We start from the raw sequence: 15101 nt of genomic DNA, 5'->3' as shown, positions 1-15101 counted from the left end.
TTTTTTTTTTTTTTTTGCGGTCCGCGGGCCGCTCACTGCTGTGGCCTCTCCCGTTGCGGAGCACAGGCTCCGGACGCGCAGGCTCAGTGGCCGTGGCTCACGGGCCCAGCCGCTCTGCGGCATGTGGGATCTTCCCGGACCGGGGCACAAACCCGCATCCCCTGCATCGGCAAGCGGACTCTCAACCACTGCGCCACCAGGGAAGCCCTCATGGTGGTTTTAACTTACATTTCTCTAACGGATGATGATGTTGAACAACTTTTCATGTGCTTATTTGCCATGTTGTCAAGAACTGTGACTGACATGGGTTTTTACCCTCTTAAACGTAACAAGTTAGCCTGCCAGTTTCATGGATGCTGGCAGAAGTCATGAGACTCTGGAGTCGGAGACAAAGGACTTTATTATTCATAGGACATCAATAAAACAAGCTTCATCTCACATGGGCTACCCTTGCCCCCAAGTCCCATGGGGCTGGTGTCACAGCTGAGGAACCTAAGCTTAAGGGACCCAAATCCTTTATAATGGGCAGCTAACAAACCCACCTGACTTTTGACCTGGAGGGAAACATTATATCTATTTTACTTGACAGTAAACAAACTTGCCCTTTCTCTGGAGGGAGACAGTGATCTGTTCCTCCTGAGAATGTTAGATATGCAAATATCCTTGAAGAGATAGTCTGTCACGAAGGCCTCTTGTACAGAAATGTGAGACACCCGTGGAGAATTGTCTCCCAATGTGTATATCTTCTTTGCATAAGTCTGTTCAAGTCTTTTGCCCATTTTTTTAATTGGGTGGTTTTTCTTTCTGTTGAGTTTTGAGAATTCTTTATATATTCTGGATGCAAGTCCTTTGTCAGATATATGATTTGAGAGTATTTTCTCCCAGTCTGTAGTTTGTGTTTTAATTTTCCACGTAGTGTCATTGGAGAAGCAAAAGTTTTTAGTTTTGCTGCCAAGTTTGGGCCGCAGGTTCCAACCCTACTTCTGTGAGCTGTGGTTCCCATGTTGGTTCATTTTTCAGAGGCTTCGCAGTGCTATTTTGATGTTTCCTGCGTGTGTCAGTCTGAAACCTGTGCAGTGGTCTCTCTATTAGTGTGAATTTTAGTCTCTGATCCTGAATAGCATCAGACACATTTTCAGCTTGCTTTCTTGAGTTCTCCTCATTGATTCCTCCTGCATTTTTAAAGTTCTCTTGGGGCTCATCTTCTCTCCTCTGGGTGGAAAGCTGTGGAATTAGTTATCCCACTCTGTCTTGTACTCCCATCACTGTCTAGGAGACTAGCGAGTGGGAAAAATGGATAGTTCCCCTTCCTCCGAGTTTAGCTCCTGCAGTCTCTCATTCCAGCCGCTTCTGTGGACACCATTCGATTGCTCATGGCTCAAGAGAAGGAGGGAAAAAAAAGACAAGAAAATGGAGGGATTTTCATATTTCCTCTCAGTGTTAGCAGTTCCCTTTCTCATTCTTTGAGCCAGAGCTAGAGGAGCTCTCTCTGTGCCCTGGTGTCCATTTCTGAGTTGGCTTGGTGATACTGGAGGGGAAAAAAGGGTAAACTCACCGAGGATTCAGTGATACACTGAATTCTGGTCTTCTTCTTTAATTATTTTCCTCCCTTTTGCCTTTGAAAATCCTCAAAAATAGTGCTTAGCGCATGCCATCTAGGTTTTATAGCTGGACTACACCTGTGAAGTCTCTCTTCCCCACACCCTGCGGCTGCTCATTGTCTGCCCTCATTTTTTTTTTCTTACATTTATTTTTATCCTTGATTTCCTTCTCGGGGTCAGCCATCTGCCTGCACCCCTTAATGTTTAGCCGAAGATTGTTGTTTGTTCAAAGACTGAATTTGTGCACAAACATCTCTAGCCAGTAAGGCTTCCAATGTCTGGCCAACAGAGACTGCATACACGCAGGAGATGCAAGAGAGCCAGTCGGTGGCTTGAAGTTTGAATGCATTCCTTGGTTCACACTTTGATCCATCAGCAGAGGGGAAGTTTTGTCTATCTTTATAGTTGATTTTGGTGGAGAGGATTTATTGTCCTCCTCACTTCATCATACTGGAAGACAGAACTCCACCTCTCAAGTTTTATGTCTTAAAATAGACACCTATTGATTTCCCCTTTTCACTGAAACAACAATGCTGTAACCCAGACTCTTGCCTGCAGTTTTAAAAAGGCATCATAATTGAACTTCACACATAACTGCTTCTGTTTACCTCCTACTTATACCACATCATTCATGTTCTGCATTTGCTCTCCTGTCTCTGAGTGTTTTGCAAAAGATGTTCTTCCTGTCCGGAATGTCTTCCCTCTTTTGTGTCATCGCTACAAGACCCTCTAAGCCTCAACTCAAGGCTCTTGAAGGTCTACATCCCCCACCCTTCACTCCTTGGCCCAGGTGGTCTCTCCATGCTCCCTAAGTCAGAATGACCTCACCTTCTCCCGCTGCCCCTCGGTTTCATAGCACTTTTCTCTTTTTCTTCATTGTTCATGCTGCCTGTGTTTTTGTTTATGAATTTTCACGTCTAATAAAATGGAGATAATATCTACCTTGGTTTTTGTGAGAAATAATTATACTGAGTACCTGTCACAATATTAGGCATGTAGTGAGTGGTGGCAAACAGTAGGGCCTTGAATGCCGTCTCAAGGAGTTTAGATTCTATTCTGATGCTTTAATTACACTTGTTTTCTTGGTGAATGTTAAAATATCTCATTTGGGACAAAGTATTCACTTTTATATCGTTGAAATGAAGTTGTCTTTTTGAGCCAAATGACATAATGTAGTAAGAACACAGGGTATTTCAAGAAGATTGTACTTTGTCCCTCAGGTTTAAAATGGTAGCAAATAAGAAGGATCTGTTAGTCCCCCTTTTTTAAATATTAAAATCTTTTTTTATTGTGGTAAAAAACACATAACATAAAATTTACCATCTTAACCATTTTTAAAGTGTACAGGGGCTTCCCTGGTGGCGCAGTGGTTGAGAATCTGCCTGAATGCAGGGGACTCGGGTTCGAGCCTTGGTCCGGGAAGATCCCACATGACACGGAGCAACTAAGCCCGTGTGCCACAACTACTGAGCCTGCACTCTAGAGCTCGCGAGCCACAGCTACTGAGCCCACGTGCCACAACTACTGAAGCCTGTGCGCCCTAGAGCCCGTGCTCCACAACAAGAGAAGCCACCGCAGTGAGAAGCCCGCGCACCGCAACGAAGAGTAGCCCCCACTCGCCACAACTAGTGAAAGCCCGTGCGCAGCAATGAAGACCCAACGCAGCCAAAAATAAATAAACAATAAAGAATAAAGTGTAGAGTAGTGCACTGTACACTCTGCACTGTGCACCTCGTACAACAGATCTCTAGAACTTTTTTGTCTAGCAAAACTGAGACCCTATACGCATTGAACAGCAACTCCTCTTTGCCTCCCTTCCCCCAGCCCCTGGCAACCATCATTCTACTTTCTGGTTCTGAGAGTGACTAATTTAGATACCTCATGTAGGTGGAATAATGTCTTTGATTTGCCTTTTCGTGATTGGCTACTTGACATAATGTTCTCAAGGTTCATCCATGTTGTAGCATGTGCTAGGATTTCCTTCTTTTTAGGGCTATATAATATTCCATTGTATATACCATGTTTTCTTCATCCATTCATCCTGTGTTTATAGATTCTGCCTTTGATGGATATTTAGATTGCTTGGCTATTGTGAATAATGCTCAGTGAACATGAGTGTGCAGGTATCTCTTCAAGATCCTGTTTTCAGTTCTTTTGGGTGTATACCCAGAAGTGAGATTGCTGGATCATATGATAATTCTATTTCTACTTTTTTGAGGAACCACCATACTGTTTTCCCCAGTGGCTGTACCATTTTACATTCCTACCAACTGTACACAAGGGTTCCAATTTCTCCACATCCTTGCCAACACTTGTTCTTTTTGTTCTTTTTGATGATAGTCATTCTATCAGGTGTGTGGTGATATCTCCTTGTGGTTTTGATTTGCATTTACCTGATGATTAGTGACATTGAGCATCTTTTCACTTGTTGGCTCTTTGTACATCTTCTTTGGAGAATTGTCTATTCATGGCCTTTGCTAATTTTTAATTGGATTTTTGTTGTTGTTGAGTTTTAGGAGTTCTTTACATATTCTGAATATTAACCTCTTATCAGATATATGGTTTGCAGATATTTTATCCCATTCTATAGGTTGCCTTTTCACTCTGTTGATTCCTTTCCTGTGTAGAAGTTTTTAAGTTTGATGTAGTCCCATTTGTGTATTTTTGCTCTTGATGCTTGTACTTTTGGTGTCATATCCAAGAAATTGTCTCCAAATCTAACGTTGTGAAGTTTTTCCCCTATGTTTTCTTCTAGGAGTTTTATAGTTTCGTGTCTTCTGTTTAGGTCTTTAATCCAGTATTAGTCCTTCTTAAAGTGTTCTTTATATTATTGGGCAGGAATAAGAAGTTTGTTCTTTAGTATGACAGTAATTTGTAATATTTAAACTTTCTTTTTCCCTCCTTCCCTCCCTCTCTCCTTTCTTCCATTATAGCTTGAAGATGATAGACTCATTCATTTTTTTTTTCTTAATTGCTTTGCTGTGAGTAGAATGATAGTGAATTCATTTTCAACAAAACTTTCTTGTTTGCTCTTTGATTAACAGGAAGAAGATGAGTCTTAAGTCTGAGCGCCGAGGAATTCATGTGGATCAATCAGAGCTCCTGTGCAAGAAAGGATGTGGTTATTACGGCAACCCTGCTTGGCAGGGTTTCTGCTCCAAGTGCTGGAGGGAGGAGTACCACAAAGCCAGGCAGAAGCAGATTCAGGAGGATTGGGAACTAGCAGAGCGGTAAAAGGACTTAACTAGGGGTGGTTTAACAGTGATATAACTGGATACATAGCTCTGTCATTGTCAGAATACATTTTTTTCTTCTGTTTTGATCTGTCAGCAAGTCAGTTTAATATTAAGAGAAATGCATTTTTTCCCCTCATTCAGCGTTTAATGAGTAGCTTTCAGTGATTTCTTTGTTTTGTCTTTGTCTTAACTTTTAGTTGTTCTGTGTTTGGGGTGCGTTAGTCTTAGTTCTCTGATGAAGACAGTAAGCTCCTCGGAGTGGAAGAATGGAGGTAAACATACTTTGTGGTGGAGATTAAATGAGGTTATTGCACATGACTTTCATCAGGCATTATTTCCTCATTCTTTTAATATATCCAGCACGGCATCTGGCACAGTGATAAGCACATAATAATAGAAACCTGTTGATTTGTATATATAATCCTTACGTTATGGAAATTTAACTTTTCTCTTAAAAAATGGCATTTGTTAGTATTACGCAGAAATATGATTATGATAAAAATTAAAACATAGAATGTCTAGTGAGCATAGGAACTAATACAATACCATGAATAATGTTAATCCTTTACGAAAGCATCCTAGAAATTGTGAAGCTTCTCAATAAAAGAAAGACTGATCTCTGACAGCTTTTGCTAGTTTTTTTTATATTTAATCAGGTATATTCGTTGAGTGATTACTTTGCTACCATCTGTGATGAACTCAATATTACAAAGTACACTTGCTGCTTTCAGTGACTCCATAGTCAGTCAAAGAGAGCAAATATAGACATATAACATTAACTATTTCCTCGGGTTTCCCATTGCATTCTTTTTTTTTTTTTTTTTTTTTTTTTGCGGTACGCGGGCCCCCCACCGCTGCGGCCCCTCCCGCTGCGGAGCGCAGGCCCAGCGGCCATGGCCCACGGGCCCAGCCGCCCCACGGCACGCGGGATCCTCCCGGACCGGGGCACAAACTTCTGTCCCCCGCATCGGCAAGCAGACTCCCAACCACCGCGCCACCAGGGAAGCCCTCCCATTGCATTCTTGATAGTCTCTGTAGCTGATCCTATTTTAGAAAGAAAGTAGAGGCCACTAGGCATGAATTCCCTTAGCTTTCTCCCTTGTTATCAAACCGTACTAGTGTCTTTGTATTAACTTCTGTTTTGTCTCAGAGAAAGGTGTGTCCCTATTCCATTCTCACACCAACACCTCTACCTGTGATTTTGTTGCTGTTTCTTACTGCTTCCAATTGCGACCTTGCTTGAGATTTCCTACGGCACTTAATGATATTTGAACAGGCATGAGAATCACCTGGAAAGCTTGTAAAAACCGTGGTCACTGAACCTCACCCTCAGAATCTCGGATTCTCGTAAGTTGGGAGTGAGGCCTGAGAGTTTGCATTTTTAACAAGTTCCCAGGTGATGTTGATGCTGCTGTCTGGGGAATCCACTTTGAGAACCATAGTTCTATAGATAGCCTTTGAGATTTACTATAAATACCTCAAATTCAGCTGGTCCAAGGCCAGATTTCTTGCTTTTATTTACTCTAATCCCCACTCCCAGCAGTTCCTCCTAACCCTCCTCCGGTATCAATTAACGACATCACTATTTATTCAGTTGGCTAAAAAACATTAATTTCTCCTTCACTTCCCACACTGTTTACAACTAATTAAGCAAGTTCTGCTTATTCTAGCTAAAAGAAGTGTTTTGAATTTCATCCTTTCCTATTTTCCATGTTCTTATTTCTCTCACTTAAATCTTTGTAATATATTCTTAATTATTGTCTCTGTCCCTAGTCTCTCTGCCCCTCAAGTTGTCACACAGCTACCTGCATTACCTTTAAAACACAGATCAGATAATGGTAACTTACTGGATTATAGTCTTTCTTGGTTCCCCACCACATGATGAAATCCAGGATTATAGCAGGCTTGGCAGTCAAGGTTTCTTACCGCCTGGTGCCCAGCTGTACATCCAGCATCATAGTCCATCACACCGTCAGTGATCTGACTACGTTGAATGAGCTTGGTCCACAACAAACGCCACATCCTTCACATGTGTAGTACCTTCTTCCTGGAATGACCTTTTACTTGGCGGAATCCTCTTGATCCTTCTAAGACTGGCCTAAATGTCACCATTATAAAACCTTGGACTCCTTCAGCAGATTTAGTTTCTTTTTTCCTATGTTCTCATGGCACTTGGGTTTTGCTCTCTACTATAGGCACTGTTACATTATGGGTAATTATTTACTTGTCTTTTTCTCTCTTCCAACCTTGAGGTTGTCAGGGAAAAGGACTAGACTTTATTTGCTTTATGTAACACTAGTACAATTGCTGAATGAACATGATCCACGGAGAAGTCCCTTTTGAAGTTTGTAGTAGCACATAGGAGAGCTTCCTGTCAGAGACCTCAGACCTATTTGGTGTATTTAGCCTCTGGCTCTACAAATTTTAGATCCCCAATTCATTGAGTTATTACCTTTAGATACAAGGAGAACTTGGAGAATATCAGGGTTAAACTTAACCTCTTCTTGAATTACAGACTACAGCGGGAGGAAGAAGAGGCCTTTGCCAGCAGTCAGAGCAGCCAAGGGGCCCAATCCCTCACATTTTCCAAGTTTGAAGAAAAGAAAACCAATGAGAAGACCCGCAAGGTTACCACAGTGAAGAAATTCTTCAGTGCTTCATCCAGGGTTGGATCAAAGAAGGGTAATTTTCTGATTCTCTTTTTTCTTTTGTGCCCAAAGAGGTATAGAGTAGATCCACAGTGTATGTGGGCTCAGCTTTCTAATTTCTGTAAGCGTTCAGAGAATATCAGCACAGACTTGAGATGTTGGGTTTGAAGTGCAGATGACGTATGAAATCTCTTTGGTTGGAGGACATTGTGTTTTAGAGAACTTATTTACTCTATAAGAGGAATAAAGGTAATTGAAATATGTAGTTTTGTTTATAAAATTCATTCCCATCCCATCTGTTTGGATGTTTTATTTTTTGTGCCTTTAATTTTTGGATATTGGTTTATTCTCCTTTGTTTAATATCCTCACTATCCATACCTTATCAGAAATGACTGTTTCTAGCCTTAAAGTTGTCTAAAAAAGAAGTTTTCTGAGAGCTTGTTAGACAGCCTGTGTGTTAAGGAAATACTATGTAGAGAACATGTAGGAAAAGGCTCACTTTTGTATGCACTTGACCTTATTCATCCTACTTCTTAAAATTCCTTATTAAACAAGCAGGAAGATTCTCGCTAGTGAGCAGATAGGCTAGTTGAAGTGGCCTAGTAGGAAACAAGAAAGAATGTCTGTTGTTAGGGCTTAGTCTCTGAACCTTTATGTTGGTAATCAGAGCTATGCAGTAAATTTGAAATGGTGAGGGATACTGGGAACCAACACTGATGCTATCGGTAGAGCTGTTCTCTTAGACACTCCCTTGCACCCCCTCACCCCCTGCCCCCCAACCTGGGGTAATTGTCATGAGATTTTTGGTCTGCTTAAAGGAAGGGGCATAATAATATCACACCTTTAAAAAAATTAATAATAATAAATATTACACCTTAAGATCTTTTCTGGTCTTTCGGATTTAATGACTATTGTTTTTTGTTTTATTAAAAGGAACAATTGCTTATCTAAAAACACCGCACGTCTCTTTAATAGAGGCAAATCTTTAAATAATCTTTTTGTTCACGTGAGTTGTTCTTGGTTCGCTGTCACTCAGCAGTTTTCTCTACAGTAGTAAGAAGGGAAATAATCAGTACCTGCTAGAGATTAAATGTATTTGATGAGAATGTATTTGGCTCATGATTTATTTATTAGAAGATAATGTAGTAGGGTGATTAAAACTGTAAGCTTTGGAGTCACCCTGGTTTGAGTCTCAGCTTTGCAGTTTGCTAGCTGTGTGACCTTAAGCAAGCTAATCTCTTTAAGCCCTGTCTATTCTGAGGGACAGTAATACCTATCATAGGCCTGTCTTGAGGATTAAATGAGCCGATGTGTGTACAGAGTTCAGCGCAGTACCTGACACACATAGTTAATCTCCAGTAAGTGTTAGCTATTTTAAAATGCCTGTTGTTTTTCTGACAAAATAATCTCTGCTGGTAAGGAGCTCAAAGGTATTGATCAAAGCCATTCATTCCTATTTAGCTTAAATTCTGTTTCCTGCTTTGAGAAAGTCTCATTAACCTTATGAATTTATAGATGTATGGTGAAATGGTATATGACAACAGATGAAATAGTAAAGAAACTGTAAAACCATCAGCTGTAACTGCCACATTTTACAGATGACAATATGAAAGCCCGTAAAGGTTAACTAATTTACCCAGGGTCATATAATGAGTTGATGTATTAGACCTCAGGTCTCCTAACTCCTGGTTAAGCTTTTTTCCATTATATCGCTTGATCTTGAAATATGTGTTTTTATCTATAACTATACCTGTGTCTGTATCTAGATAGATAGATAATGAAGTTTCTATTACTGAAGTGCTTAATAGTCACATACATTCATTGACTGTATTTGGCAATTTAAAAAAATCATGTCCTCAGACCTTCTGTACAGTATACATTATATTATGGAGAGAAGATTTGTACTTTAAAAGAAAAACTTCAAGTGATTTTTTATCTTAAAAACTCTTATGTGGAATAGTTCTTACCTTTTTTCTTCTCTTTAGAATGATAGATTTTTACTTTATTTTTTTTTTTTTTTGATCTTTAGCTGCTTTTTTGTCTATAGAAAGCATATGGTGAGAAAAACCTCAAAGTGTTGAGGAAAAAATTGATGTGTGTACATTAGAAAAGAGGATGCTGTTGGATCTTTGTTTCACAGATTGCTTATGTAACTCTGCCAGGCGAACTTTGCATTTCAGGCTGATTATTTGTTTGGCCTTTGCATGGGGATAAAGTTAGCCTATACTAAATGCAGTTTTAATTTATTGGCTCTAGACTACAATAAACCTTTTGTGTTCTGTATTCTTTATTTCACTTTGTTAATCCAAGATGTCCTTGCTCTTAATATTTTACTTGCTTCTATTGGTAGCATGAAAGAAAGCTCTTAAGCCAGGGCAGGTTGGTAGTATATAGAAGACAAATAACCTTCTAAGGGATTTGAAAACTATTTTAACTTCCTGTTAGAATTGGCTGTCCCTCCAGAGGAGGTAAGTGGAACAGCTTGACTGTAAAGACTCAGAGAATTTACTTTTAGTTCTTTACTCTCCAAAGTAAGGTTGAGTGAGCTATAGTTTAGAGTAAATCATAGGGGGTCAGCCAAGTCGAAATACTTGCTCATATGTTCCAAAATGCCCTTTTCTTTTGGAGCTCAAGTAGATGTTGTCACCCAGAGTAGACTCTTGTGTACATCTTTTACAAACTAATCTGAAAGCAGTGCTCTAAGGAGGAATATCTTTTCTTTTTTTAGAATTAAAATACCAATCTTTCTACTCAGATCTTAGAGTCTAAATACTGTTCTTCACTGAAGTGAATTAAGGTTCCTTGGAGAAATGACCGATTCTGCAACTTGAGCTAGGAAAGAAGGGCCCCTCAGAAATGTTGGGGACAGGTCAAAGGCCCAGAAGTCAGCTGGAATGGGTTCCCACTGGCCAAAGACAATAAATGGAGTGTAAATGAATAAAACAATAATTCATTAGTCTGTCCTACTAATAAAATAGATAAATAATTAAATAAAGAAGAGGAGAACCTTACCATAGAATCTTGACTAATATAGGAGTGATGGAGATAGAAAATCACCATTTTGTAGTCATCCTAATAAGAATTGATTCAGACAAGTTTCATCAGTGTGGGTGCTAAGTCTGGGATGAGAGGAGGGGGTTTCCCGAGGAACAGGTTATGAACATGATCTCAAATTAACTCCCACAACTTATTTATTAATTCCAAGTAGAGAAATGGCAGCTACATAATGATGGGGGGAAATGGACATCCTGTGCCTCTAGATATGTTACTTTGAGAACACAACATGGATTACGTAATAACTAAGCTGAAAATTTATAACCTGAAATCCAGTCATGAGGAAACAGTAGAGGAACCCAAATTGAAGTGCATTGAATAAAATAAACTGGCCTGTATTCTTCAAAATTGTCAGTGTCATAAAAAAACAAAGGAAGTCTGGAGAACGTTTCTAGATGAGAGAAGACTAAGTATACATGACCACTAAATGAATGTGTGACCCTCAATTTGATCCTGTGTAAAAAACAAATACTTTTTTTCAATAACTACAGTTAGCAACAGAACATCCTTGTTGCTGAGAAATACTCATACTATAAGGGGTAAAGCACATGAAACATACAATCTACTCTGAAAAAATTTAGAAAAATAATACAGACATGGAACAAAATGTTAAAATTTTGTAAATCTGGATAAAGGGTATAAAGGAATTCTTTGTAACAATCTTGCAGATTTTCTGTAAACTTGAAGTTATTTCAAAATAAGATTTAAAAAACAAAACTATAATTCTCTTACACTCTGCTATCCCAAGACCGGAACTTCAGATGTTAATTAAGTTGAAGCATGGTGTTAATTACATAGTTTGAAGAATTACTAATGAATTGCTACTTTAATCAAGTGGGCCTCTTTGGTACTTAGATGAAACTGAAGTAAGGATTCCCCAGGTTGAATTTGGAACCAGTTTTATAATTGTGCCTGTTTTTACAGTCATTTCTCAGGTACACTCAGCTTGATTGCCTTTTCTTGTCTACTCCAAAAATTTTTTTATCTTGTAAAGTCATCTTTTATAATGTTTTGAATATAATGTATTTGGAACATGATCAGTTTCTGACTTTCGTTGACAAGGACAATGAGAAATTTTTTCCCTGAACCAAATATGTGGTTTCTTTTATTTTACAATACCAACTGGATATCCAGCAAGTCAGTCCTGTTCTGACCCCAACTACGCAGAGTCCGCACAGACTCCATAGGTTAAGGGCTGGACCCCACAAGACTGCCCCCACCTCAGATGCCAGTTGCAATCCCCAGGAGTGGGGACACCCGTACTTCTGACCAACCAGGTGTAAATAGGGGGTTCCCACAACCTTCTCCTTAGGTTTGATAATTTGTTAGAACTGTCTCAGGAAGGCAGTTTATTTATGCTTATGGGTTTATTAAAGAATACAACCCAGGAACAGCCAAATGGAAGAGAGATGCATAGGGCAAGGTAGGGGAGCGGGGCACCAAGCTTCCATGCCATCTGGGCATTTGCTCCCAGCACCTCGATGCGTTCATCAATGTGGAAGCTCCCCAAACCTTGTCATATAAGGGTTTTTATGGAGGTTTCATTTTGTAGGCATGGCTGATCAAATCATTGGCCATTGGTGATCAAAAATATCTATCCCTGGGCCAAAAACCAAATATATATATTTTTTATTATACTACAGACTATCTGCCTTTTAGTCCATATTATATATCTATGGTCAAAACAGCTGAAAAAGTCAGAAGAACTATAATATTCTACTGAGTTGTCCTTATTCTATTTGGATAATCTGAGAAACGTGGGATTTTCAGTAAATTTTTTTAACATTGAGATACAAAATATGTTTTTAGTACTAAAATGGTGTTAACCATCTTTACTACATGGTCACGCTCTATTTTGATATTGACATTTTTAGGTTGTGTTTACTCTTTCACAGCTATCCTTCAAATAGCCTTTTTGTTGAAGATTTTGCTTTTATAAATTTATTTATTTATTTTTGGCTGCATTGGGTCTTTTTTGCCGCACGCGGGCTTTCTCTAGTTGCGGAGAGAGGGGGCTACTCTTTGCACAACTGCGAGCGGTGCGCGGGCTTCTCATTGCGGTGGCTTCTCTAGGCGCGTGGGCTTCAGTAGTTGTGGCATGCAGACTCAGTAGTTGTGGTGCACGGGCGTAGTTGCTCCGCGGCATGTGGGATCTTCCCGGACCAGAGCTCGAATCCCTGTCCCCTGCATTGGCAGGCGGATTCTTAACCACTGCCCCACCAGGGAAGCCCCTTGAAGATTTTGCTTTTATAGGTTTACTTTATTGAAGATTTAATTCGATTTAATATGTCATCTGGCTTGCAGACAGCCTTACGTAGTAGGTGCTCAGTTGATACTTGTTGCTTAATTTAACTAGGAATAAATATGCTGTAATGATAGGAGGGAATTATGGTATGACTGTGAAGAGCTTGGGCTTGGGAGTCAAACAGATCTGGATTTAAATCCCAGCTTTTCTTCTTTTTCTTTTTTTTTTTTGCGGTACGCGGGCCTCTCACTGTTGTGGCCCCTCCCGCTGCGGAGCACAGGCTCCGAACGTGCAGGCTCAGCAGCCATGGCTCACGGGCCCAGCCGCTTTGTGGCATGTTGGATCTTCCCAGACCGGGGCACGAACCCGTGTCCCCTGCATCGGCAGGCGGACTCTAAACCACTGCGCCACCAGGGAAGCCCCCAGCTTTTCTTCTTAACCTGTGTAACATGTCTCATGTAAATGACTTAACCTCTAGCCTCATTGTATTCATGTGTAAAATGATAATTCCACCTACCTAACAAAAACATTTTATTGGTGTGTACATTTATTATTTCATATGGTTTCAGGAATATAACAAAATTGTTAAGGGTTGATGAGAATGTGGAGTAAAGCACAGTGTCTGCCATGTAGAAAATTGTCATTGAATGATAGCTTAAACATTATAATTCAAGAGCACATTTTGTTCTGCTGCCAAGACTTTTTAAAACTGAGTGTTTGGATTGGGAAATGGAAAGCTTGATAATCATAACAGACTGGCTATACTTGAAATACAAGTTTTGCTTCTGTATTAAAAACACAGGGCTATTTAGACTACTTATATTTAATGATATTTTTGATAAGATGGAGCTTAAACCTACCATTTTGCTCTGTTTTCTATTTATCCCATCCGGATATAATTCTTTCTCTCCTCTTTTCTTGCCTTCTTTTTGTGTTTTGGTTTTTTTTTTTATTATAAATTTATTTATTTATTTTTGGCTGCGTTGGGTCTTCGCTGCTGCGTGCAGCCTTTCTGTAGTTGCAGAGAGCGGGGGCTACTCTTTGTTGCGGTGCGCGGGCTTCTCATTGCGGTGGCTTCTTTTGTTGTGGAGCACGGGCTCTAGGCGCGCGGGCTCAGTAGTTGTGGTGCACAGTCTTAGTTGCTCTGCGGCATGTGGAATCTTCCCGGACCAGGGCTTGGACCCGTGTCCCCTGCATTGGCAGGCGGATTCTTAACCACTGCGTCACCAGGGAAGCCCTTAAGTAAATTTTTCAATGAGAAAATGTCTTTTATAGTTGCCCACATATTTGTCATTGCTGATACTCTTTGTTCCTGGCTAGTAGGAAAAATGAATTATTTCCTGTCATGTGTGCTCAGAAGATTGTTCTGCCCACTCCTTTACCCACTTTTTTCTCACGTGCATGTGCAGTACTCAGTCAGAGACTCAAGGGAACCCCTCTGCAGTTATCTGGAGATTTTTCTTTGCAGCCCATCCTCTATGTGTTTTGCCATGCAAATTCTGGCAACTCTGGCCTTCTTGAGCTCTAAATATTGTTTCCCCAATTCAGCAAGTCTGCTAGGCTCTGTTTGAGTTGCCTCTCCCTGTGCCAAGGCCTAAAAACTCTACCTGCAGTGAGCTGGGGCACTTGTAAGATTTACCATGTTTGTCCCCTTCTCTCAGGGGTTACTCTCCCCACTGCCTGTTGGCCAGTGTTGAAAACCATTTTTTCATATGTTTTGTCTGATTTTTCTAGTTGTTAAGGCAGTAGGGTAAACCTAATCGCTGTTGTTCCATCATGACTAGAGGTGGAATTTATCAGACTGAGTGAAAGGTTAAATTCCAAGTATTAAAGAATATTTTCTAATTGTACAGGGTGTCAAATATAATTTTAGGTTTTCCGTATTGGTAAAAAAAAGTTTCAGAAACGATGTGCCAGTTTTTGTTTTGAGTTAAATTATGCCTTATTTGCTTAAAAAAAAAAAGGTAGTACATCCAAATGGCTCAAAAATAAAAGGTATATATGGTCCCTCACCCGTCTAGTTCCCAGTCCTTCCCCCATATTCAGACAACTTTTGTTACTAATTTGTGTGTCATTCTTTTGTTTTCATTTATAAAGACATTTGTTCTTATCCCAGTCCTCCTATTTTACATAAAAGCACACTACGCATACCCTGCTTTTTTAGCTTAGCAATATATTTAAGAACTCTTTCCTTATCGGTACATAAAAAGGATACTTTCAAAATTTCAAGCTACGTAATATTCCACTTTATGGATTAAGCCAAAGTTTATTTAGTCTCTTAGTAGTGGCCATTGAGGCCATCTTCAGACCTCTCCT

The 15101-nt window shown here is 39.9% G+C and overlaps 1 protein-coding gene across 6 annotated transcripts in view; it reads left to right on the top strand.

The window, feature by feature from the left end:
* Positions 1-15101, top strand: part of LOC112399208 (rab5 GDP/GTP exchange factor) — a 104988-nt gene that overhangs the window by 24148 nt on the left and 65739 nt on the right. For 5 of the 6 annotated variants that reach the window (XM_024744235.1, XM_024744232.1, XM_024744230.1 and 2 more), the window contains exons 2-3: positions 4646-4831; positions 7353-7519. In XM_024744235.1, coding sequence (XP_024600003.1) covers positions 4653-4831; positions 7353-7519 — 346 coding nt within the window. In that variant the 5' untranslated portion in view covers positions 4646-4652. The remainder of the gene's footprint in view (positions 1-4645; positions 4832-7352; positions 7520-15101) is intronic. The other variant, XM_024744234.1, reaches the window with a different exon arrangement.

The sequence above is a fragment of the Neophocaena asiaeorientalis genome, unplaced genomic scaffold (genome assembly GCF_003031525.2).
Source record: "Neophocaena asiaeorientalis asiaeorientalis breed wild unplaced genomic scaffold, Neophocaena_asiaeorientalis_V1.1 scaffold91, whole genome shotgun sequence".
Lineage (NCBI taxonomy): Eukaryota > Metazoa > Chordata > Mammalia > Artiodactyla > Phocoenidae > Neophocaena > Neophocaena asiaeorientalis.
This window is presented reverse-complemented; position numbering and strand designations above follow the sequence as displayed.